At 40.4% G+C, this 26,902-nt stretch overlaps 1 protein-coding gene across 7 annotated transcripts in view; it reads left to right on the plus strand.

Moving 5' to 3' along the window:
- The first annotated feature begins 368 nt into the window (after positions 1 to 368).
- Positions 369 to 26,902, plus strand: part of grin1b (glutamate receptor, ionotropic, N-methyl D-aspartate 1b) — a 60,587-nt gene continuing 34,053 nt past the window's right edge. For 3 of the 7 annotated variants that reach the window (XM_084727773.1, XM_084727776.1, XM_084727775.1), the window contains exons 1-7: positions 369 to 619; positions 5,028 to 5,162; positions 8,855 to 9,031; positions 16,773 to 16,835; positions 17,843 to 17,940; positions 18,723 to 18,844; positions 25,503 to 25,677. In XM_084727773.1, coding sequence (XP_084583899.1) covers positions 377 to 619; positions 5,028 to 5,162; positions 8,855 to 9,031; positions 16,773 to 16,835; positions 17,843 to 17,940; positions 18,723 to 18,844; positions 25,503 to 25,677 — 1,013 coding nt within the window. In that variant the 5' untranslated portion in view covers positions 369 to 376. Of the gene's footprint in view, positions 620 to 3,537; positions 3,802 to 5,027; positions 5,163 to 8,854; positions 9,032 to 16,772; positions 16,836 to 17,842; positions 17,941 to 18,722; positions 18,845 to 25,502; positions 25,678 to 26,902 lie in introns of those variants that run through there. The other 4 variants (XM_084727774.1, XM_084727777.1, XM_084727778.1 and 1 more) reach the window with 3 other exon arrangements.

The following is a 26,902-nucleotide window of genomic DNA, read 5'->3' on the forward strand; positions in this document are numbered from 1 at the left end:
GACAAATTCATTCAATAATATTTCTATCAGATGTGTCTCAACCATAACATGTCGACTCTGTCGTCCTTCTTAATCAAAGATAAATATTTATATAAATATAAAAATATTTTGATTAACATGAAGAGACTCTGAGACACTTTAAAAAATAAAATGGCGGCTCACTATGACGACTTCTGTCGACTCAGTCAGATTTTACATCTGACAGAAAATGAACACTAGCATGCTAACATGCTGAAGTAAGATGGTGAACATTAAAGGTGCTAAACATCAGCATGTTAGCATGCTGTTGTTAGCATTTAGCTGAGCCTCACAGAGTGCTAGCATGACTGTAAACCTGACCTTCATCTCCTCCTCCTCCTCAGTGGAGCTGCGGGGGATGCTCCTGCTCACCGTCCTGCAGTTCTGCTCGGTGGCTCGTGGCGGCTGCGAGCCTCGGCTGGTGAACATCGGCGCCGTGCTGAGCCAGAAGCGCTACGAGCAGGTGTTCAAGGAGGCGGTGAGCCAGGCCAACACGCTGTACGGGAAAGACAAGTTCAAGATGAACGCCATCTCCGTCACGCACAAACCCAACGCCATCCAGATGGCCCTGTCCGTCTGCGAGGACCTCATCTCCAACCAGGTGAGGGCGCTCGGTTCATCCTGTCACATGACCTCAGACTCAGTCACCTGGTTTCACTTTACATGTAGTTTAAATTTGAGGGAAAATCAAATTTTTGGTGACCAAATTTATAGCAACAGCTTAGCTTCGCACAAAGTGTTTACTTTATATATAATACAAAACAAATAAATAAAGATTCATCATTTGAAACAAAATAAATAATAAAAATAACAAATATAAATGCAGCAAGTTTGTTTTCTGTGAATCAGTGTGAAGAATTCAACAGACATGACATCAGAACATAAATATTGATATATTCATGGAGACAAACAGAGGAAGAGGAAGACGAGCAGGGATGAAGAGACGTTCAACAGTAACACGTTTCCTTTGTGGAGGAAATGAGGCCAACATGGCGTCGACGAGTCGGACGCAGAGACAGAAAGAGATGGACGTCAGATTAACATCCTCTCTCTCTCTGCAGAAACAGAGACGTAATCCGTCCATCGTCCCAGAGGAGAGACGGAGGGATTATAGACACACACACACACACACACACACACACACACACACACACACACACTGTAAGAGGAGTGTGTTTGCTGCAGGCTGCTTCTCTGCATGTGTGATATAAAAATTATTTCCAGCATCACAAACAGCCGGAGGAGAAAGAAGAAGTACTCACATCCTGTACTGCAGTAGAAGTACTAATACACACTGTGAAAATACTACAAGTAAAACTCCCGCAGTCAAAATGTAACTGAAGTTCCAGCTGTCAGCGGTTTTATTCTCTCTGATGTTTCTGGATTTACAGTTTCTAGTTTTCTTTTTTACAATTGCTTCAGCATGATTTTTAAAACAGGGCTCACACACACACACACACACACACACACACACACACACACACACACACACACACACACACACGGAGCAGAACACCTCAGATCTTTTGCAGAATGAAACACTTGTTTGTTTGAATCAGTTACACCCTGCTGGGCTCGATCTAAAACACGTTTAACATATTTACTTTTTTAATGAAACAGTCTGTTTTTTAAAAGATATTTTAGAGTAAAGTACATGAATATATGAATCAAACACAACAGAAAAAAAAAACAGTCCTGCACACTGATGAAAATAGTTTATTTCTCTCCACGCTGTAAAAACTGTCACCACATCCATACATTTATCAAATTTATATTTAGAACATATTCTAACTATCACATAAACACAGCAGCAACATTTATGGAAACAAGAAATAAAATATGCATTTGACTCATTCTACTGATTTTAGAGAAAAGTTTTCGCCTGCGCTCATGCTGACCTGTTGCATCATGGTCAACCATTGTTGCTCGAATCACATCTGATGAATTTGGTCCTCGTCTTCTTTGTTCACGTCCTCCATTTGCGTTGAAGACAGGAACGCTCACCTGTTAAGTTTTTATAGTTCTCATGTCTGATTGGTTAGTTTACAGCGCAGCACCTGAGTGTGTGAACACCTGACGGCCATGTTTGATCCACGGTTTGACTGTGTTTTATTTTGAAAGGCAGAGTTTTGAAAGGACAAAGAAATTAAGTGTTTGGTGATTTGTAGAAAGTGTGAAGAATGTGCTTATATTCGTGCAGATGTGGGCTGATGTCAGGAGTGGAAGTAATTCATTACAAATACTCAAAGACATGATTGCAAGATGTAATCTGCTTAGTTACTTTTAAACTCACAGTGGAGTACTGAGTACACAATTAATATCCAAAACTTTTATCTGCATTTTAGCAGCCAATCAGGTGATCTGATCACAAATGGATCAATGAAAACAAAGTCATACAAGTGAAAACCAAAACCAAACACAGTACGAATGTTAATGACTAATCATTTATCAATTAAGAATTTAACCATTAAAAAATGCATTCATGAATGTTTATATTATATTTTGATATTATTTTGTCTGGTGGAGTTTTGTTGAATAGAAAATTAAGCTTGGAATTAAAATGAGAAAAAGAAAACAGACAGACAAAATGACAGACAATATGGAAAGAAACATGTTTTGTATCTTATAAATTATTAATGATTGATCAGTTGTTACTGTTTGCAACTATTGATTCAGGAAAACACAAAATGTGTAACTCTAATTTGGAGACATAAACAGCTAAAGGTAACTAATACTCTGAGTAGTTTTTGAGACAGATACTTTTACTTAAGTACATTTCTTCACCAGTACAAATAATGGAGTAACATCTTAGCATCTTAGCAATGTAACAGTGTTTGTACTTTAGTACAAACTTTCTTTCCATCACTGCTTATTTTTAATTTTAGTGTGTAAGCAATTAAAAAAAACAACCAATCAAGATACAAACAAACAAACAAAACCTCTGTAAACTGATACTAAACGTCCACCAGGCGCGGCTGCGCTGCCGCACTTCAACCAGTTCATTCCAGTCAGTGCTTGTGTTTCCACCAGAAGCGCTGCGGTGTTTCAGACGCGTCACAGGAGCAGCTTGGCGCTCCGCTCCGTGGAGAAAACACACGAGTCCATCTCAACGGATACCGCGTCACAGAGCAGATCGAACAGGCAGGAAGTCATGCACAGAAAAAATCAGGGAGAATCCGGTTAATTTTCAAAATAAAAGATCCCGTGCAGACTCACGATCTTAAGAGACAGAAAATAAACAATTTAACTACGTAGCTAGTTTATCCATGATAGAAGCACAAAGAGCAAGGAAAGAGGACTTAATCAACAAAATCAGAGCAAGTAAACATAATCAGACGGGCAAAACGCTACGCTGCTGAAACGCTTCTGAAACGCTGCTGATGGGAAATGCAGTTGCTCGTGTGACGGAACAAAACCGCATCTGGTGGGAATTCCCGGAAAGACGCTGCGTTGTAGTGTACAGCTTCCGCCACCAGGGGTCAGTGTCTGTGCAGCAGCGCCGCTGCGCAGACAAGCACAGCTTTCATATGAAGAAGAAACATGGCGGTTTAGGAGTAAATTTACAGGACGAACTAATTAAAGAGAAGAAAAATGCTTCTGCCCCTGTTTTGGATTAGTTTCGATTGAGTCCAAATGCTAAAGGTGAGATAAGAAACACTGCAGGTCAGAGTCAGAGCGGAGTTTTGATGTTAGTGTGTAACTTTAGAGCATCAGAGCGGGAGGGGGCAGACTAATTACTGGTCACAGAGTGATGCTGAATGCCACACACACAGAGACCCCGCTGTAAGTTTACACTTTAGCTTTTTAGTGAGTAAAGGTTGCAGCTTCTCAACACCAGTGGAGCTGCAGTGTGTGTGTGTGTGTGTGTGTGTGTTTCCCAGCTGTGAGAACAGATGAATCCATCAACCGCTTTCTGTGTTTCGCCATGTTCAGGCGCCTCCATTGCTGCAGTGGCGCGTCGTGTCCGTCACGCTTCACGTGTCCGCTGGTCGAATCTAGAAAGGAACCCCAAATCTGCATGACTCACGCGAGACTTTTTACTGTTTCAGGTAAAAATGTTGACTCGCGAGAGCTTGAGCATCTGGGGTTCCCCTTTAGCCACGTCATCGTGGAATGATCAATACCTTTAACCATCATCTGACATTTTAAAACAAACGACTAAAAACAGTCGTTAGTTGCAGCCTGTTTACAGTTAAATTAAAATTATTGATTGAACCAACTCAAATATTATCATCCACCCATCTCATTACAATAAGTTAGTGAATAGATTTTAAGTGTAAAAACCCTCATTAATAAAAAATCATGACTTTTGTTAAAATTCTTCAGACACTCAGTAGAAGTCAGTAGAACAAATTCAAGTTTTCATGTTTACTACAAATAATTATTTGAGGAGTAGATTTTACAGTATACTTTGATTTAAGAGAAGTTAAACAAAGTACTCAATTTTAATATTATTTAAACGTATTATAATACTGTATATTATACTGTAGAACTGTCCTGTAGTGAGATTAACACAACAAGAACCAAGAACACATCACCAGTGCAATTAAAGATTATTCCCTTCAGCTAAATAATAATACAAATCATATCACAATTAGATATACTTAAAAAATAATTCTGCTGTAATTATCGAATAATATGAGGGTAGAAAATAAAACAGCTGCCTGATTTAAAGTGACGTCCAGTATAAATCACACACACTTCTGGTCTTCTATCAAATACAGACAGAGATCATTTTTGATGGTTGAACAGATAAAAATACAGATAATAGTGTTCACTTTTATCAAAATATCCTCTATTTATGTTGATTTGTTCTGTTTTTTTTGTATCAGATTTTTTTTGTCACATTTGGGAGAAAAAGCAGAATATTCTGTTTCAGACTGAGCTGTAAAATAATCTGTAATGTTCGAACACTGCAGCTGTGAGTTTGCCGTCCTGTGAACTTGTGCATGAGACAAAAATCAAAGAAATCAAAATGTAAAACTGTTCTCCTTCTTCTTCTTCGTCAGGTGTATGCGATCCTGGTCAGTCACCCTCCACAGTCCAATGACCACCTGACTCCGACCCCCGTCTCCTACACCGCCGGATTCTACAGGATCCCCGTGGTCGGCCTGACAACACGCATGTCAATCTATTCTGACAAGGTAACCTGAGTCACCACTGACATCACACCTGTCATAAACACCTGACAGTATGACTGTGAGACTTATATATGTATACGCAAAGTAAAAAAAAAAAAAAAAAGTCCAAATTCTCTGGTTTTAGTTTCTTAAATGTGAATATTATCTGGTTTCTTTCCTCCTCTCTGACAGTAAACTGAATATCTTTGAGTTGTGGACAAAACAAGACATTTGAGGATGTCATCTTGGACCTTGACTGACATTTTTCAACAATTTATGACATTTTATGGACCAAACAACTGATTGATCAATAGAGAAAATGATGGACAGTATAATGGATTTGTTACAGGAAACTGTGCAGCAGTTTCAGTAGGTAGCTGCACTATATTGAGAATAAATAGTGTGTACACTATAGGATAGTAAAGACATTTTTATTAATATTAATATGGTGTAGGGCAGGTAGTTCAGTGTGTTCTGTGGTATAAATATGTGCCACTAAGTGAGAGCAGAAATAGTGCAGGTAAGTGCAGGGTGGAGGTGAGTGAGAACCAACAGCTGGTGAGACAGTTTGTTACGACCCCCAAGTTGGGCTGGGGATGAGGGGTGTAACCTTAAATAAATTTAACCAGGAGAAAAAGGAAGGAAGGAAAACTGAAACAAAATGATGTAAACAAAGTTTCTTTTATTAACAAAGTGTGTCAGATTAAGTTAACTAATTAAATTAACATAAAGGTTAACTTAACCTACTAAATTAAACAACACACGCACACACAAAAGACAACAAGTGTCCATGCTAACCAGGGAGGCTAACAAGAACACAACGAGTGCCTTTGCTAGCTGGCGGGACTAGCAAAGCACATGAAGGCGCCCAAACAAATGCCGTTACCAACCATGGAGGTAAACAAGGCACAGGAAACACAAAGACACGTGACTTCAGTAGCTGAGCGCTCTAGCAAAGCACTTGTCAACCGCCACAAGTAGACTAACCTGCTGCTGCAGGATTAAACTACAGACTAGCAGACTGTAGTCTTCTGAACGGCCCTCTGGCCCCGACTGGCTGCACTCTGCAGGTTTTTAAGCACCAGGTCCTGATTGCAGAGCAGCTGCACCTGATGCCGATCACTGCAACCTGCAAGGGGAGAGGGGCAGAACCTGGGCACAGGAGAGCACAGCACCACACAGACACTGTGGCACGTAACACAGTTCTACAGACAGAAAGAGAGAACGTCATGAGATTAAAATGTGTGCAGGACACCTGAAGGACACCTGGAGGACAGGTACCTGAAATAACTGTCCCAACATGGTTCTTTCTACCCAGAACCATTTGTTTCTGAAGAACCTGTTTTTGAAGAAATTGTTTGTCATTGGTTCTTTGTAAGACTAAGAATCTTTTTCATTGAAAGAACCTTTTTTTTTTTAGAAAAATGAGTTGTTCAAGGATTGTTGAAATCCTTTTGTCAAGAGTTCCATAACATAAAAGATTTCTGGGTGGGTTCTAGATAAAACCATTGGAATATATAAAAAAGTTCTCTGTTGAACCTCATGAGTATGTTTCAGATAAAACTATAAGGTTGTTGTGGAACCTCCTGAGTGAGACAATATAAAATAAAATAGATTTAAATGCAATATTAATAAGTTTTTCCTCTTTCTTTTTCTTCCTTTTCTTGTAGTTGTCAGTTTAGGACTGATCAATACACGGATCTTTTGACTGTAGCGTATTTTTGATGCGTTTACTTTATTGATGATCTATGGACTTATAACCCCACCGCATATAATTATATTTAAATACCAGTAAAAATATAGCTAATATAAATTTAAACAAAGTGTAGACCAAGAGATAGATAAAATAGAGTAAAAAAGACCAAACCAAAAAAATGGCACTAATAATAATAAAACAGCAGACAATATTGGATAAAATAAAGTGAAATTGAATAAAGTTAATAAAATGATATGAAAATCAATAAGATTAATATCTATAAACCATCATTAATCAAAAGCCAGACTGAAGAGGTTGGTTTTATGTTTGTGTTTAAAAAAAAAATCTCCTGCGGTCAACATGAATGCAACAAAACTACATGCAGTTAAACGTCACATTTTATTGTGAGCAGTCCAAACAAACACACCTGTGCAATAATCCTGCTGTTTAATCAGCCTGTCTGTGTGTCTCACCTGTCAGGTGGACAGACTGTCCTGGTGAAGGAGAAGACATGCTCACCAACACAGACTTTAACACGTTTGTGAACAAATTTTGAGAGGAATAAACCTTTAATGTTGACAGAAGAAGTCATAGATCTTTCACTGCAACAAAACAAAGAGTTTTTTATATATCTATATATTTTAAAAAAACCCAGATTATTTATTTTATTATATATTATAATTTTTTTTGAGGTTCTGGAGCAGAGAGACACAGGCAGGATACAGATATATTTATTTACCTAATTTATTTAGAAATAATTTAAGGTGGGGGACAGCTGTCTCAGATCTGCGTCCATGTATCACAGAGAGACATACGTGTCCAGACTGTCCCGTGTTTGTTCAGGATCCATGAAGTGCGGCTCGTAGAATATTTAGTCCAGTTTGTCCCAGTTCGGAGCCTCCGGGACGAGCGATTGAACTGGAAACCACTCAGAGTCTCTCTCAGCGTTTCAATATTGATGAAATAATTCATCAGAGTGTCATCAGTCCCAGAATACCCAGCACTCCCAGTCTACAGCGCTCCAGTTCCTCTGCAGCGTATCACAGGATTCAGAGACGTGATGAAATATTCAGCGTTTCAGGTGAAGTCAGGGTGCGTTTGATTTTCACACCAGCAGCAGCAGCAGCAGCTGTTCACTCACATCCTGTCGCTTCACAGAGACAGACTTCGTGTGCAGATTAAAGGGGACTGTCAGGTCATGTGATGTTCATATCAAAAGTAGAAAAACTTTCGCACTGTAAAACCAAGTAAGGTAGCAATACTTGAAAAAGTGAGAGTTGATCAACTTAAAAGTTGGATGTTAACAGAGTTTAAGTTAAAGCTTGTAGTTCAATTAAAATATTTGATTGAGCCAACTCAAAAAGTTTTAGTAAATGAAATTCAGAATTTTCATTCACACCTCAACAAGTTAACGCACTGTAAAAACAAAAAAGTTTGACAAAACTTTAAATTTCAAGGCAACTTAATTCAATAGATTTGAGTTTTGAGCCCAAGGTTTCTAAAACCTAAATTTAAAATTTTAATAAAAATAAAATTCAAGATTTTATTTTATCAAAAGAAGGAAAGTAAATTATCTCACCAAAAGACTTTCTCAGACTTTTGAGAATTTGAGTTTGTTTCAAAAATGTATGTAAAAATAATCCCTGTGAGCAAAACACTTTGACGTTGACTCATCTCAGATTTCTTTATTGGTGCATCCATCCTCTCAGTCTGTCTGAGTTATCTGATCGCTCTGCTCGGCTGAATGATTCACAAAATAATATGTAACTACGATTACTTTTGAATTTAAGCACTTTTTCAGGCTTTTGTGCCTTTATTGTGATAGGACAGCTGTAGAGAAGACAGGAAAGGAGGAGAGACTGAGTGAAGACGTGCAACTGTGATTATTGTGACTGATATTGTGATATCATTTGCGATATTAGAGGGGAGAAATTTTGCACCTCCTGCAATTTGAAAAGCAGTAAGACAAAGGACTGTATGTTGGTAACAATATAAAAACTGTCCTCCTGTCTTCCTGCAGAGTATCCACCTGTCCTTCCTGAGGACAGTTCCTCCGTACTCTCACCAGGCTCACGTCTGGTTCGACCTGATGAGAGAGTTCAGGTGGAACCACATCATCCTCATCGTCAGTGACGACCACGAAGGACGAGCTGCCCAGAAGAGACTGGAGACACTGCTGGAGGAGAGAGAGACCAAGGTACACACAAACACACACACACACACACACACACACACACACACACACACACACACACACACACACACACACACACACACACACACACAGACAGTCAGTGTGTGACATGCGTGTGCTGTCATGTGTGTTTATGTAACAACGTGTGTGTGTGTGATGCTGCGTTCTAATCCAGGTGTGTGTGCGTGTCATCAGTTCACCTCCATCATCAGACGGCAGTTTCACTTCTACAACCTGTTAAACACCGTCACATTTGGAAACATTAAAACTTTAAGTCTGCTGCTGTGACATTTCCAAGGTGCTCGGTTACCGTGGTAACACAGCATTGACCTGTCAGAGCGCTGATGTAGATCTGTTATTGCATCCTGTCAGACTGAACCTGAACTGACAGATGCATCGCTTTATGAAGACGGAGTCTGAGCGATGCTGCCGGAAAACTTTGGTTTATGTTTGTTGTTTTTGTTTGTGATCGTCAGCTGGTGGCCTCCACACCTCCTCGTGCTGCAGCTTCACAGTGAAAGCATGTCGAAACAACAACATAAAAACAGAAATATAATGCCATAATTAATGAAAACTAAGATGAAAAAATAGAAATAAGATAAAATGAGGAGAAAATACATAGAATGCACCTTCACATGGATAAAAACAGCTGATAATAGTAGTAAAAGTAAGATGAAAAATAAGGATGAAAATAGAATGCATAACATAAGATGGAAAATAAAACCTGCTGAATAAATAATGATAAAATTAAACTTAAAAGTAGAGTCAATAGAATTGCATAAAATTAAGGAAAATTCAACATTTTAAAGGAAGACCTTTATAAGCAGAGTCAGAGGTCGCTAAAGGCTAAAGTGAGGAAATATGTTTTTAGCTGTCTTTTAAAAATATTTAGCGAGCTGACTTCTCTGGTGTCTGCAGGTAAAGGTGTGTTCCAGAGCTTTGGGCAGTAACTGACAAATGCTGCATCCTCGACTTTCTCTCGGCTGTTTCTCCTATAAACCAGCTGCACATGATCGCAGTGTTCTTGTCAGCAAGTAAGGAACACGGGAGTTAGCAATGTAGCTTGTTGCTAACCCATTAACGGAAGTAGTGACAGCAAATGCACTGTGTTTAATGTATAAAATAATAATAATGATAATAATGAAGAATTCTAATTAAATCTACAAAATGAGATGAAGTCTGTTTTGTTCATGTTTAAACAGCTGATCTGTGTGAAATACGTAAAGCAGTAACGGAGCAGTCAGGAGCAGCCACAGTGAACTGCAGCAGTTAACTGGTGTTTTATGATAATAAAATAACAATAATTAGTTTAGCTGACTAGTAATTCTGGTGCAGACTAGTGAGGAGAGCAACGTTTAATGAGTTAGACGACTAATCACAGACATCAGGTCTGAATCCATGATGTGTCCTCCTCCTCTCTCAGCTCTGTTAGATTATCAGCATGTTTGTCGAAGTGAAACTGCTCTCTGTCCAGCCTTCGTCACCCCTCCATCATCGCTCCATCCTCCATCCTCCTCCTGGCTTTTATATTCCTTCTACCAGAAGATTCACAGCAGCTTCTCTTTCATCACTTTCTTTTCTTCTCTTACTCTTTTTTCTGTTTTTGTTTTTCTTTTAATCTCCACCAAGAATGTTTGTTGGTCAGCAGGATTTCAGGTCGTCACGTCTCTGTTTACACCCGGATCAGATCAGTTATAATATGAGCCAGGTATCAGGTGTGTCCTGTGAAGCTGCTTCACGGATCACTGACTGATCCAGAGTATAAATGACGATGATCTGACAGTCTGGATCCACTGCTTCTGCACAGCGAATTAAAACACGTCTGGACATGTTTCCACAGCAACAAATCCTTAAATTTGAGCCTTAGATTTTCCAGTTGTGGGACTAATAAAGGAATATCTTATCTTACGGCACCCTTTAAACCCACACCTTTAAATCTGCAGCTGTTTGACTGATCAGGACTAAGACTTTTACTGTGAAACACCAACAGGAAGTCATTCTTATAAGTATGCTTTTAGAAGAGAGCATGCAGGTTATTGTAAAATCATTATGATCACCGTTAAATTTTCCACAGCAAAATGTCACTTACACACATGCATGATCAAACAAAAGAAAATAAATCAGTTTATAATATAACATCACAAACATGACAGGGACACACATAAAATCAGACTTGTGGCCATGAGTCTGTTGCCTCAGTGCATGCTGGGAGGGTTCCCAACACATCTGTACCTGCAATAACATGATCAGCAGTGAAGATGAAGAGCTGCAGGCCACAGAGCGGTCGGGAGCAGCCACAGTGAGCCACTGAACCGTGAAGAGCTGCATGAATCAGCACTCAGCCAATCACATGAACCATGAACTCACTGCGCAGTTTACCTGCATTTCACAATAAAAGCACACCATTATCCAGGATCAACAAAACAATCTTACAACAATAAACTGGATTATTTTATCCTGATAACATCACGTTAGTCTGGATTAGTTGAACTACGTCTGAAGAACCTGTTCCAGGATGAGATTTAAAATGATGATAATGGTGTTCGTGTTAAATGTTTTTCATCAATATTTTCTGTTCTGTTATTATTACCTGTAATTAACATTTTAACATCTTATCTGAATGAAAATCTTCTGTCTTGTGTCTCTTGTTTTTTTTCATCATTCTATTTTGCAGATTATTAAATTTTCCATTATTACATTCAAATCATTTGTGTGAGGTCTTGGTGGAGGTTTATTTTATTTTATTTTATTTTATTTTAGTCTTCTTCCTTTTCCTTTGGACCTCTGTCTCTTTCTCTTTCTCTCTCTGTCTGTCTCTCTGTCCTCTCTGTCTGTCTCTCCACGTCATCTTTTCAGTTCCTCACCTCCGTCTGTTGCCTGGTTTCTCATCACCTCGACACTGAAGGAGCTCGGAGTTGTGCAAACACGTCTCAGCTGCTGTCCACCTGCAGACAGACAGACAGACAGACAGACAGACAGATGGACAGACAGACAGATTAAAGAGATCACAACAGTACAGCCAGTGGTAATCAGTGACATTTAATCAATAAGTTCAACAAAGAATGTTTGATAGTGTTTATAATCAGTAGTGGAAGCGGAACTCAGATCTTTCACATAGATAAAGGTAGAAATACCACAGACTGAAAGTAATCTATTACAACTAAAAGTCCCGAGCTCAGACCTGCACTTAAAGACCGGTGATTGTCGAGTCTCATTCAGGACATCAAATACCAACATTTTTTATTAAACTGTCCCAAACAAGCAAATAATTAGAAAATAACAAGGTAGGGAAAGAGGGTGGATGACCTCTGTTAGCATGATCTCATGACCTGTTAGCTTTAGCTTCAGTCTGTTAGCGTGATCTCATGACCTGTTAGCTTTAGCTTCAGTCTGTTAGCGTGATCTCATGACCTGTTAGCTTTAGCTGGCACTAGCCTCAGTGTGTTAGCATGATATTTTTTCAAATAAGTTATAAAGTGTTTTATAACTTAAAAGTAGTATAAATGCAAAGCTAAAAGCCTAGTAGGACAAATAACGATCATGCTGAGAAGAGAGAAATGAAAAGGTAAAGGACAGTTTAGTTAAAATGTAAATAAATGCCAACATATAAATTAGATTTTAGGAGAAAAAAAAACAGCTGCTGGTTAAAAACAGTCTTCTAAACTACAGTGTCACTGTCAGCTCTCAGTATAACACTGTAACAGTCACCTTGTGGTTATATTTAGTTTGGAGATAAATGTACACCTCAAAGCTGCTGTTTTATTTTTAGAGCAGACAGAGAACAAAGAACCAGACCTGTCGAACTCTGATCCTTCGTCTCACAAACACTTCACAGACCTGATTTATCAGCCACAGAACTAAACAAACAACCAGATCTATTTTAGCTCTACGACGTGTAGATCAGACACACTGCTGATAAAACACACTCAGTACTTCAGACTCTTATTAATCATCATGATTCTGCATAATGGATCAACGGCTGACTGTTAGCATGTTTTAATAACTTGGGCCTTGCTGTCTCCTGTTCAGGACAAATCCCTGTAATGTTACACCGTCTTCGTGTTTAGAAACAGCGGTTTGTAGAAGCTAGCGTGTTCAGTCTCTGTAAATAAAACAGACGTCAGTTAGCAGCAGACTGGTGTCATGAAGCTGCTGCCTGAGTCTCAGTAAAGTTTGATTTGATTGGAGCACTGATGTGAGCTGTAACTTTACTCTCCACAAACTTCCTGTGATGTTAAGCCGGTTTGGCGGCGGAGCGTCCCATTAGTCCTCCACTCAATCCGCTCCAAATGTTAATCTCATTAAATTTACATCCTGACGCAAAGTCCCCGAACAACACACTCAGACTGCTCTTAAAAACACACACACCCACGAACACACACTACTTTTATAAAGCTTTTTTCTCCCTCTGTCTGAACCTGTTAATGTGTGAAGTTGTAAAGTGTGTTTGGATGTTAGGTGACGAAGGAAGTTAATGTGTGAAGTACCAAAGACAAAGACCTCAGAAAATACAATCTGTACCTGGACATGTTATCAGGAGAACCCTAAACACGTAGAACACGTGAAAATGTCAGATGTAAATGATCTTATGTAGGTGTAAACGCAATCAGTACAACGTGCTGCCATATGGACACAACATACAGATGTTTGTTTTTGACTAACATCAAATGTAGGTTGTGGTAGGAACAAAACAGATCTCAAATTACTGATTATATGTCTATTATCAGTAAAACTATAAGCCTGCTAGCATGATATCATGTCCTGGGACCTGTTAGCTTTAGTCTGAGACTGTTAGCATGATATCATGTCCTGGGACCTGTTAGCTTTAGTCTTAGACTGCTAGCATGATATCATGTCCTGGGACCTGTTAGCTTTAGTCTGAGACTGTTAGCATGATATCATGTCCTGGGACCTGTTAGCTTTAGTCTTAGACTGTTAGCATGATACAATGTTAACTTTAGCCTCAGTCTGTTAGCAACCTGTTAGCTTTAGCCTGGGTCTGTTAGCGACCTGTTAGCTTTAGCTTCAATCTGTTAGCGACCTGTTAGCTTTAGCCTCAGTTTGTTACCTTTAAGTTTATTTGTTCTTGCTGACATTTCCTCGGATCCTGTCTTTGATCTTGAAGCTGTGTGATGCACAGTGAGTTTTAAATGATTTATATTGATGAGAGAACAACATGATCACTTGTGTACTTCAGTTCTCTGTATTGTCTCCATACAGTCCGTCTCCAGTGTGACCGTACTGCCGCGACATTCATCATTATTTCATTATGAATCAGAAAAGATGTTTAATTCAGAGACGACTCACAGTTCTGTTCACCTCCTTTAACTAATGTGCTGTAATATTCATGTTCCTCCTCCAACATTCATGAGTCTCACTGAGGCTCTGATGGCTCATTTTAACATTTCTGAACTTTAACTCGTCTGATCTGGACTCACTGAGGAGCAGATGTTTATTTTTACCTCCAGTCTGCTTCACTGAGTTAAAGAAACACGCTTTAATCATCCTTTTATTGTGTCTTTAATTCAGTTTCAACCCACTTAGATGTGGTTTATTAAACTGTCCTCAGTTGAGAACAGTGGAACCGTCAGTTATATTGAACATTAGAACTCATCTGTGCTCATAATTAAATAAATCATCCTCTCTAGTTAGTCATTGTGTTTTAACAAATGAACAGAATATAAAGTTAAATGATGTTTTCATAGAGATTTAACAATTTTCGGTCTGTTTTATTCAACCAATTCCCATGAATTCTGTGCAACCAACTTTTCCACAAATTGACCCTTTGCTAAGCCCTGCCTCCAACAACAGCAGCTGTCCAATCATAGCTTAGCAACTATAATCAGGGTGGTCAAGCTTTCCATTCCTCAAACCAAGCTCCAAAGATATTCAGTTTAATATGATAATAAAGGAAGAAACGCAGGAACTCTCCATTTTTGACAATCTGAAAACAGCATTTTGTATGAAAAAGGACTAACAATTAATTGCTTATCAAAATAGTTGAATATTTTAGGGGTTCCTCTATAGCTCAGCTGGTGGAGCGTGTGCGTGTCATCCTCTCTCTCTCTCTCTCTCTCTCTCTCTCTACCCCCTTCCTGTCATCTCTTCAGCTGTCACTATCAAAATAAAGGCAAAAGCCCAAAGAAATAACCTTCATTAAAAATTGTTGAATATTTTAATACTTTTTTACCACTTGGTCAAGTGAATTACCAGATTTACCTACCTGACATTATTTTGCGATCCTTATTGTTGAGCCCTGAACGTGCAGAAACCACAGATTATGTGAACTTGTCTTTAAATTAGAAAAAGGTGAGATTATTGGTTACATTATCCATATTGGCCATGAACCGCAGGTAATTGACCCTTCACCTGCCTTAGCAACTGTAACTAGGCCTGTCAAGCTCTCCATTTCTCTCCATGTTGAAGGCGTGCAGGAGGTTTCGAGGAGACAGATACTCTGTGTGAGTCTGGATGGTGGCGTCCTTTTTGTCATCTCGCAAAAACGTGAAACACAAGAGCACACGTGGCAAATGGATTAAACTCTGTCTTCATCTGCTCTGACATAAACTGTGAATGTCTGGCTAATTAACACTAGCTTATCAGCTGCAGTAACTTTACCTCCAGACAAACTTGTCAGATCCCACTGCATCTGCATTTGTTCCGTGGGAGTTTGAGGAGGAGGATGTGGGCTGATGAAGAATCACAGTGGGTCGATGATGATGCGTCTCTCTCTGGTTCTGTCTCAGGTCTAAGTCGGGATAGCTTAGCTCTTATCCTGGCTCTCTTCCTGTGGTGATCGTGGTCCAGCTGGTCTGGCTGGGTGACCCGTCTCAAGGTCCGCTGCACTAATCGAGTCCCTGCGTTTCCTTTTCCCACGTTAATGAGTGTATTTCTGTCATCTATCATGTAGATATACCTGCTGTATTTCACCATCTGACCAATGTTAGCTGAGATGTAAGCTAGCTTTAGCCTCAGTCTGTTAGCATTAATGTTACATCATGTACGCAGCTGTTAGCTAACTTTACATAAACACTTTCACAGGGTTCTTGTTTTAAAAGTTGAGTTACCATTAGCATTAGCTTACATCAGCCAGCTACACTTATGAAATCAGCTAGTGAGTCATTATTTTAGCGACAAAATCCACCGTCATCAGCTGGAAATGAGAATCTGTTTTTGTTGCTTTTGTTTACGTCTCTAAGGAAACACAGACCTCGTGTTTCAACAATTACTACCAATTTAAATGTTAAATCTGCCGCCATCATCATTGTAAACTGCACAAATGCAGTGTGAGAATGGAAAGTGTGGCAGGCATAGCAACCGTAACTAAGGAGGGCGGGACTTAGTGAAGGGTCAGTTGATGTCACTATTAAAAAACCTGCAAGGGTCCCTTATGTTTGTGTTTGAAAATATGAGTGAGAGGGAAAGTTTAGCAGATCAGTAATTTAATCTGATAAGTATTTTATATGTTTTGGTGGAAAAATGTGACGGACTTTAGAACAAAAACCAAACTGAAAACCAGACAGACAGACAGGTGGACAGACAGACAGGCGGACAGGTGGACAGACAGACAGGCGGACAGGTGGACAGTGTGCGAGGTGTTTGCGTGCTCTGTCAGCCTCCTGACTTGCAGCAGAAAACGAACAGAGTCATTTTGTTGGATGCTTTGCTGGCCTGCCCTCATTTCTTCTGACTGTCTATAATCTTCTTCTGTGTCTGCATATTTTCTCTGTGACATTACCATCAGACTAAAAACAGGAACTATGAAAACCTCGACCAACAGAACTTTGACTTCAGGAGAACACCCAAGGTATAAACTTTGCATGGTCAAATGATGCACGCCGCCCAACCAATCTCTGAGCTCGCCCAGTAGTAGCCAAACACCAGTCAGCCCCGCCCACCCAGAATCCAACCCGGCTCCAGAGATAGACTCTTATCCTGGTGGCTCGTCTTTTCTCCACCATCTCTTTTCTTTCTTTTGATTTTTCATGATTCCTGCACACCGGGAATGGGTTTACACTCGCAGGAGAGACGCCCTTCCTCTTCCTCCCCCGCTCCCGCTCCTCTTCCTCCTCCCCCCCTGAGTTTTTTCCTTGTGAAGGGTTGCATGCAGCCAGGCTGAGGCTTGGCTCTGTCTGCAGACATGAGGAACACCGCCCACCCGCCCGCCCGCCCCGCCCACCAGGATCCTCTCACTCCTCTGCAACATCAAAACCTCCTTTTGTTTTTCTTTTGGGAAATGAACCACTTCCTCCTCCCCTTCCTCCTGCCTCCCTCCTCCTCCTCCTCCTCCTCCTCCTCCTCCTCCTCCTCCTCCTCCTCCTCCTCCTCCTCCTCCTCCTCCTCCTCCTGCCTCTTTTCCTTCTCTCCACTTGAATCTTTTTTTAATTTGCGGTTGCATCAGCGCTCTCTAACATGCACGTCCCTGATTGGTTGGTTGGTTGGTTGGTTGGTTGGAGTCTTGAAAGCGCCTCAGTTTGCATGTGCCACCACACCACGCACAACTTTTTGCCCCTCCTCCTTCTTTAGAGCTTCGACTTTGAGTTTTCTTTCAGTTCAGCAGATCTTGAACACTTTTTGTCTCCATTTTTTGGCCCCGCCCCCCTCCTCCCGTGGTAGCGTGGGTGAGACGGAGCATGGTCGAGGTTGTGGGGGTCGCGGGGGTGGGAGGGGTCTGGGATTCTCATGGTTCCGAGCTAATGATGCGTGTCCTATGATGTGTTCTGTGGTGTTCTGTTCTGCCATGTTTCTAAATGTCCTACGGTGTGACCTGTCGCCCTGTGCCGTCGCCTGCCGCCCCGCACCGTGGTCCTCCAGGCGGAGAAGGTGCTACTGTTCAGCCAGGACACCAACCTGACGTCTCTGCTGCTCGAGGCCAAAGACCTGGAGGCCCGAGTCATCATCCTCTCTGCCAGGTCTGTATCAGTAGGATGATAAAAAATATTTGGGGTGGTTGCTGGGTGGTTTCAAGGGTATTAGGGTATAGGTTAGGTTGTTACCAGGTATTTAATAGGATAGTTGGGATAATTGTGCTTCCAGGTAGATTGCAATGTGGTTGCAAGGTTGATCTGGTTGATAGCTAACATGCTATGAGGTGTTTGCTAGGTTGGTTGCTTGTATATACAGGGTATCTGGAATGTTGTGGTTGTTTCAAGTAGGATTATGTGTATTTATGCAGTTGTTATTGCCTGATTGTGCTTACCTGAAAAAGAGACATGAAAGGGAACAACACACAGGCCCAGGTTTATTAGAAGAACTACAGACTGTTAGCAAGAGCAGGGCAGCTTATTGACACGTAACCACTGCAGATTAAAGGTACTGGACTGCGATAAGGATGGGATTCTGCATCTGATCTCAGATTGCATTGCAACAAAACTTAAGCTAGCTACCTTCAACTTTGTTTGCTTTTTATAAGAACACGTCAGGTGGTCACCTAGAAAACCACATGGAAATGATGAAGCGATGGACTACTAATTATGAGACAACCACAATGATGTAATATTTTTGAATTACATGTCTTTATTTGGAAACTTTCCCAAGCAAACATTGATACGTGATTCTTTGTGATTTCATCAGCATACATAATTTTTTGCTCCACGCCCTGCTCTTGCCACTCCATGAATATTTGTCTCGATCTGTCCCGTCAGACATCCAGAGTATCTCCAGACCTGCCGACCGTTTTTTTGTGTGTTCACAGTGAGGACGAAGCTGCCGCCGTGTATAAAGCTGCTCGTCAGCTCAACATGACCGGCTCTGGTTACGTCTGGCTGGTCGGAGAGAGAGAGATGACGGGCAAAGCTCTGAGTGAAGCTCCAGATGGTATGTTGACCTCTGCCCCTCTTCTTCTTCTTCTTCTTCTTCTTCTTCTTCTTCTTCTTCTTCTTCTTCACTCCACCTCTGGAAGTTTCTGTCTGTCTCTCAGCTCTGCTTCCATCCAACAGTCAACATAAGTAAAATGAAAGTGTCTTTTGAAAGTGATGCTGGAGTGAATAAAACATGTATCTTCTGCAGTAATGAAGCTGCTCTCTTGGACATCAGACAACAAACCCGTCGCCTGCTGAGAGAAACAGATCAGAGTCTTCAGAAGCTGCTGTCAGACTTCTGTTGGCTTCATTTCTGTTGTTTCTATATTTGTTTTCGGGCTGATTTGAGGCTCTAAAACCAAAATGAATTCAGGCGTATCAGGATGTGACTTCACTTTACATTTAAAAATGTGTTTCATGCTGACACAGTTCACAGTAAACAAGGTCCCTCTGTAGGGAGCACAGCTGCAAAAGGACCGCAGTAATTAGAAAAATGAGGAAACAGATGCAAATCATTTCACTCACAGTAATTAAACTAACAAATGTTTGTTTTTTAAATCAGATATCTCTGATATCATTGATCTTTCAACCACAAAAAATTAAAAAAAAATAATGATTATACCAGTTTTTAGTGTTTAAAATAAACCAAGCAGCCCTGGATAAAAACAAATTCAATCTCAGAAATATTCTGTAATCACAACATGATATAAATTAGAATACAAATCCTGATCCAGAAGTTTTCTCACTGAGTATTTATGTTGTGGTTTCTGTGGTGTGCCGTATGGTTGCTATGGTGCTGTGGTTGTTGTTGGGTTGTTAGGGTGTTAATCGATGGTCACTAGGTGGTTGCTTGGATATTTAATAATAATGATGATGATGATGATGATAACTTTATTTATATAGCACCTTTAAAAAGTGCTTTGTCAGACAAAGCAAAAGAGCAACAGAAGGCAACACAGAAAAAGAAAAAAGAAAAAGACATTTAAAAAGTAAAAATAAAGACCAAACAGTAAAAGAGATAAGAACAGGAAAACAAGAAAAACATGACAAAACTGACAATTTGAAATGGTCAGTAGTACGGCTGCAGAGTGCACGAGTGTGACCTGGATGGAAACATGGCTGCCCTCTCTTCCTCCTCCTCCTCCTCCTCTCTGTCTCTTCTTCTTCTTCTCTGGTAGTGCTCTGGTAGTCTCTGATGAAGGAGGCTCCTCCTCATCACAGTCAGTTATCTTCAGAGTCCTGGTGTGTTTTTCTCTCTGGTTTCTTCTAACTGACGGTTGAATGTTTAAACATCAAAAAACAAACAAAAAAAAAAAAGCGCGACATGTTTAAAGGTTCGAACCGCTGTTTTCTTCTTTTCTGCCTCATTGTAACTGTGTGGCTTTAAATGTGTCTAACATCTTTTTGTTTGTTTCATCTTCTATAGTGTGTGTCGTCCGCCCGCCCGTCTGCCCGTTCTCACAGTACACAGCCAATCACGTACAAGCTGCTAATGGGGGGGAGGGGGCGGGGTTTAAGTCTTACTCGTGGGGGTGGGTGGGGTTTTATAAACAGCTAATGTCGCTGCGGTTACGGTGACGTGTGTCTGAACAAACACTGGTAAGATTCCGCCGCTGCTTCCTGTTTCCTGCTTGATGCTTTGCCCTTTACCATTGGTCAATACAGGCCCCGCCCACTGCAACATGGAGCCCGCCCTGCCAGGGAGGGGGCGGGGTTTATTGAGTCAGCCGATTGCTCAGTCAGCCAGATGACATATGATATAAATGGAACCATGCCAATATGTTCAAAAGTATGTGGACAGGCCCCCGCTGTTTGGTCATGTCTGTTTGTCCAGTTTCACTCCAGAATCATTTTTACTATTTTTTAAAAAACAATTATTATCATGCAAAGAACAATGAGATTAAAGCAAACAAAAGTCTGTTCTGTGCTCGTGTGTAATCAGATGTGGGAAGTAACTGAGTGCAAATACTTCATTACTGTACTTAAGTAGATTTTCAGGTTTCTTGTACTTGTACTTTTCTGACAACTTTTTAAACACAAATATCTGTACTGTCGACTCCTGACATTTTCAAAACAGCCTCGAAGTTTGATTATTTTTATTTTGCATCATTTTGCACCGCCTTCCAACATCAAGACTGATTTCAGACTCAGTGGACGGAACAATACGACATAGAAAAGACGATTGACTGGTGGATCCATCAGAGGACATCGCACAGGACAGACGGGACAAGATAAAATAAAACTATGGAGCAAGATGAAAAACAGTGTGAAAGACGTAGCAAGACAACAAAACTATGTGAAAGGTGAAGCCAGACAAAAAATACTTCACAAGAAATAAAAGATGTAATCAGACGAAAAATGACGTAACAAGACAAAAAAAAGAACAAAAATGACCCGAAAAAGCAAAAGACTAAAAATGACATAAAAGATGATAACAAGATGAAAAAGGTGTAAAAACGTATAAAACTACAAACCAGATGCAACAAGACAAAAAAAAATTATCATGTAATATGATTGAAGGTGAAAGAAAAGAGAATTAAGAGGGTAAAACTGAGAGTGGGAGGTTTTTATTACGTTTCTTGAGCACAGAATAGATTTTTGTTTGCTCAAATGACATCATTCTTTGTATAATGATAATTTAATTTCTTCGCAAAATATTATCATGAACATTCAGAAAATGTCCCACTGTGTGGTGATATTTAATTAAGGAGGTGACTGTCTGAGCTCTGAAAGCGCCGCCGACGGTCATCCTGTGAACTAACATCAGATATAAACGTCGTCCCGCACACGTTGAACTCTTGGTGCGTCCCACTGGCTGCTGGGTAATCGGCTCCCCGCTCTGTTGCCGTGGATTTTTTTGTTTGAGAAAACATCCTCACCAACCAGCTGCTGCACTCTTTTAAAATGATGTGTGATTTTTCTACACATCCCTGTCTCCCCCCTGAAACTCCAGATGTGTCCAAAAATGATCCATCATGTTGTTAAAAGTGTAGCAAGACTGCACTCTGAAAATAAGCCTCAGCTGTTTTGTCTCTGCCGGAGAAAAGTTTGAGATTTCTTTTTAGGGAAAACGTTTCAGGTTAAAACCTTGTTATTACGACATTAAACCACCTTCAGGTTTCTTTAACATTCATATTTCTGTTTCATCAAACTATGAGGAGGTCATGTTTCAGGAGAATTTATCTTTATGCTTTTGTCTGGTCTGCAGAGGATGAACCCTGCAGATGTTTGTGATAATTCCTCATATCTCTGCCTTCAGCATTGGGCACCTAGTAACGCTTTAAAATGGAGGAGCAAACCTGGAAAGATAAATAATTGGCATGGGGTCAAAAAAATCATAGTTTAAAGCAATTTTTCCACATCATTGTGGTCAAAACACATGAAAACATGGAGCGCACAGACATTTTGACTTATTTTCAACTAGTGAGCAAACTGGCACTATTTTTTTCCACTAATCGATTCAGTTTACTGAACTGTATGATGATAAGACAAAAGTTACATATAGCTCGTCTTTAGGCTCTCAGCACATCCACAGGTTGAACTTGAGGGTTCCTGCTTGATGTTGGAAACAGCAGTTTGACAGAAACTTAACCCACAGTCCTCTTACTGGTTTTCCTGCAGAGCTTTCAGCCTCATCCTGCAGAAGTTTGATAAAGAAGAGATGAATGTGGCCTGAAGGCTCCAGGAGAAATCCAGCATGAGTGGGGATGCCCAGATCGATTGGTGGCACGCCGAGCGCTTTAATTAATTAGTTAATAATCACAAAGCCCCGTGAATTCAAACACGTCTGATCAATCCGATTAATGCACTTAACACAGTAACTTGTTTCTACCATCTGAATGAGACAAACAGAGGTGGGAGGCATAAAATACTGTGGACTGAGGTTCGCTGTCACGTTGAGAATCTCAGACAAAATTCCAGGTGAAGCCCAAAGCTTTAAGAACACTGGATTTATACTTTATATATAAAGCTAGTTAGTGATGGATTCACTGTCAGCGGTTGGCTGTGACAAAATGTTCCCCTCATAAGAAAGACACCAAAATCTCCTGAAGAATCCATCTGAAGCCTCACACCAAGTGACTGAGAACTTTTTAGAGCTTTTTAAGAACTTAAGACCTTTTTAATTCTGAGTGATCATTAGCTTTATTAAGTTGACTGTGTTGAACATTGAAGTGTGCGCAGTGCGAACCGTCTGCTGCGCTCAGCAGCAGCCTCTGAACGCAAACAGAATATGGAGGCTGTCTCAGCTCAATATCATGACTCTGAAAACACCAAATGACTTGTTTTAACAAGTTTCGTTTAAAATATGAAGATGAAATATGGATTATGTATGGGGAATGAACAGAATAATACATCCCAACAGCAACTCTGCAAACTCACAGATTTACCTCCAACGGAGACTGAAATGTTCTCAGAGGTAGTTTGTGCTGCAGGTTTGTGTTGGGTTGCACAGGTGTTCCTGTTATTTTGTCCACCCCCCTGTATCTGTACAGACAGGACTGTGCAGAGGTTGGTTCTGAAACGATTCCCTAAAAAGAAACCTGTGAAGCAGTACTGTGACATTATGGATTTTGATGTTGTTTTTCTTCACCAGATACTCGTCACATTATGAGGAAAAAGTTTCTGCATTTGATGCTTCAGCTAACTGAGCAACAGTGCGCTAACACTGTTAGCATTCCTCATTGGAAATAATAAACTCTGCTAGAGTGAAACACATTTATTATAATCAGGGCTTAATGAGAATTACCAGCTCTACACATTAGTTTCATTTAACAAAGTTAGCTGATTGTGCTCGAGTGTTTCTGTGATTGAAGGAGAAGACGGAGACAGTTGATTTTAATCAGGAGGCTTCAGTCGTGCTCATTAGTTTCACTTAAAAGCTGTGGCAAAAAAACCTTTATGTTAGCTTGTTGCACCCTTTACTTTCAGGAATCCATGTCAGTTTAGGGTTGGCTCACCAATCTGTAAGGTTCATGTGTAAAAACCCTGTTGAAAATGGTTAAAGTTGTCCAAAGCTGTCCAACAGATCTTCATAAAAAAAAGTTAGAAATGTTAGCTGACTGTTTTCTTTTTCATGAATACACAGTCTGTTCAGTAGGAAAGGAGGTGAGCTTGTTGAATCTGTTAGTTTCAGGTAGAACTATCAGTTAACTTTACTTTAGCGGTACTAACTAGTTACAGTGCTAACAGCACTATCTTATAGTTTCCATATGAAATGTCAGCTAGCTAATAGTTTCAAAGAGGAATGCTGTTAGCTCACTGTACTCAGTGGTTTTGGTGGGCAATGCTAACAGTGTGTTCCCAAAACCTAAAGTAGTAAATATGAGAATATTTCTAAAACATCTGTTTAGAAAAGGAAGCATTGGCTGTCTGTAGTAGTTTCAGGGATGTTAGCTGGTTGTACCCTCCTGAATCTATAGGAAATTTTAGCTAGTTGTCTTTTCCACAGTGGTTTTGATGGATGTTAGTACTAGCTAGCTGTTTTCAGTAGTTTCAGGGGGGAACGTTCATTAAGATCCAAGTGTTTTTGGTGGCAGATGTACTCTGTACTGTTTTCAGTGGGAAATGCTAACAGTGCTAGCTGTTTTCAGTAGTTACAGTAGGAATCTCAACATTACTGAAACAGCTGTTTTATTTATATCTTGAAAGGAAATGTTAGCTAACTGTGCTGATCCCAGTAAGTTCAGGGAAGGAATGTTAGATTTGCTAATACATTTTAGCTAGTTGTTCCGTTCCAAGTGGTTCTGATAGATTTTAATGGTGCTGGTTAGCTCTTCCCAGTAGTTTCAGTTGGAATTAGCTGGTCTGTTCCCTGTAATTTTATGGGAAGGATATTAGGAGGATTGGTAGCAAACTGCTCTCTGTGGTTCTAGGGGCATATGTTAGCTTAGCATTCATTGTAGTTTCAGAGTAGAAGTTCTAGCTAGCTGTTTCTGTTGTTCTGTTATCTCTGTGAGGAACGCTAACAGCACTTGTTACCTGTTAACTGTGTTGGCCAGCTGTACATAGTGGTTTCAGTGCAGAATGCAAAGGGTGTTAGCTTGCTGTTCACTGTAGTTTCAGAGGGATACTTTAGCTATATATTTGCTGTTGTCTCTGAGAGGAATGCTAACAGTACTAGCTAGCTGTTAACAGTAATGTTGGCTGTCTGTACTCAGTGGTTTTCGGTCTGGAATGGTGTCCGCAGTGTATTTTCAGAGGGATATTTTAGCTAGCTGTTTGCTGTTGTCTCTGTGTGGAATGCTAACAGCATTAGTTAGCTGTTGTGAGTGAGCTGGAGGACAGATGTGGACACTTTTCGTTGCAGTGTGACGAGTTTCTGCTGAAGGAAAACAACAGACACGGTTCATAACGTCTCAGTGAGGCTTTCTGTCCTGAGAGACAAACGGCTGTGATTCTCAGAGTGAACTCCCAGCATGCAGTTTGGTATTACTGAACACTGACCTGACGCCTGAAGCCTTGAGCGTGTGTATGTGTGTGTGTGAATTACACTGAAGCACTCCTTTAGTTACATGTGTAAAATTAATTTAAAGTGTGTGTGAGAGTTTTTAATTAATGTGTGTGTGTGAATGAGGGCAGTCTTCAATCTGCAGCCTGTTTAACTTCCTGCTGTGTGTGTGACCTCTGCTGTCTGTGTATGTGTGTGTGCGTGTGTGTGTGCGTGTGTATTGCAGGCCTGCTGGGACTCCAGCTGATTAACGGTAAAAATGAGTCGGCGCACATCACGGACGCCGTGGCGGTGGTGGCTCAGTCACTGCAGGAGCTGTTTGAGAAGGAGAACATCACAGAGCCGCCGCGCGGCTGTGTGGGCAACACCAACATCTGGAGGACGGGACCACTCTTCAAACGGTTAGTGTGTCCATGCGCTGACATCAGAGGTCAACCTGGGTCACATGATGTCGTAACAGAATAAAATCAGGGCTGCAACTAACCATTATTTTCAGCTTCAACTGAACAGTTCAGTTGAAGCTGAAAATAATGGTTAGATCATTTTCTCGATTAATTAATTAGTTGTGTAGTCCATAAAATGTTACACAATGATCAGAAATGACTCAAATGTTTAATTATTTGTTTTTTTTATTTTAACTTAATAGATAAATTAATTGTGATAAAATCTTTGACAATTAAAAAATAGGTCAAAAAATGCACATGAACATACGCCAAGCACACCAGCATTTTTTTTTTTACCTATTTCTTAAGTCTTTCCTGTAATGATTATTTTCATTATTGATAAATTGTCAGTCACTTTCTAAAATAATCAATTAGTTTTTTGGTCCATAATGTTAAAAAAATTGTGACAAATGACTCAAAATGATTAATTGATTAATTAATACTGTCACAATCTGGTCAACTGAAAAATAGGTCCAGAAATGTTAGAGTGCGTGGTGTGCGTCCGTGTCCTCTAACATAATCGATTAATCTGTGAGTCATTTTCTAAAATTATTGATCAGTTGTTTGGTCAACAAAATGTTGAATAATGTTGATCAAAGTCCAAGATGACGTCCTCAAATGTCTTGTTTTGTCCACAACTCAAAGATATTCAGTTTACTGTCAGAGAGGAGGAAAGAAACCAGAAAATATTCACATCAGGTCCTGTCGGGTCCTTTCAGGTCCTGTCAGGTCCTGTCGGGTCCTTTCAGGTCCGGTCGGGTACTTTCAGGTCCTGTCGGGTCCTTTCAGGTCCTGTCGAGCCCATCAGGTCCTGTCGGGTCCCGTCGGGTCCTGTCGGGTCCTTTCAGGTCCTGTCGGGCCCATCAGGTCCTGTCGGGTCCTTTCAGGTCCTGTCGGGTCCTGTCGGGTCCTTTCAGGTCCTGTCGGGCCCATCAGGTCCTGTCGGGTCCTTTCAGGTCCCGTCTGCACTCCAGCTGATTGGTTTATCTCACTCAACAGAAAATGTGCAGTAGATCCAGATGTGAAGATAAAGAGACACTCTGAGTGGCTGATAAATGGAAGTAAGACAACAGACTGAGACTTGTGGTCGTTAAAATGGAGATTCTGATGTTCACTGGTTATTTAGGTGGATTTGGTTTTATGAAATCATTTTATTAATCAATTCATTTTATTACTGTCCTAC

This window comes from Lutjanus erythropterus, chromosome 10, assembly GCF_056507025.1.
Source record: "Lutjanus erythropterus isolate fLutEry1 chromosome 10, fLutEry1.hap2, whole genome shotgun sequence".
In the NCBI taxonomy this organism is placed as follows: domain Eukaryota; kingdom Metazoa; phylum Chordata; class Actinopteri; order Lutjaniformes; family Lutjanidae; genus Lutjanus; species Lutjanus erythropterus.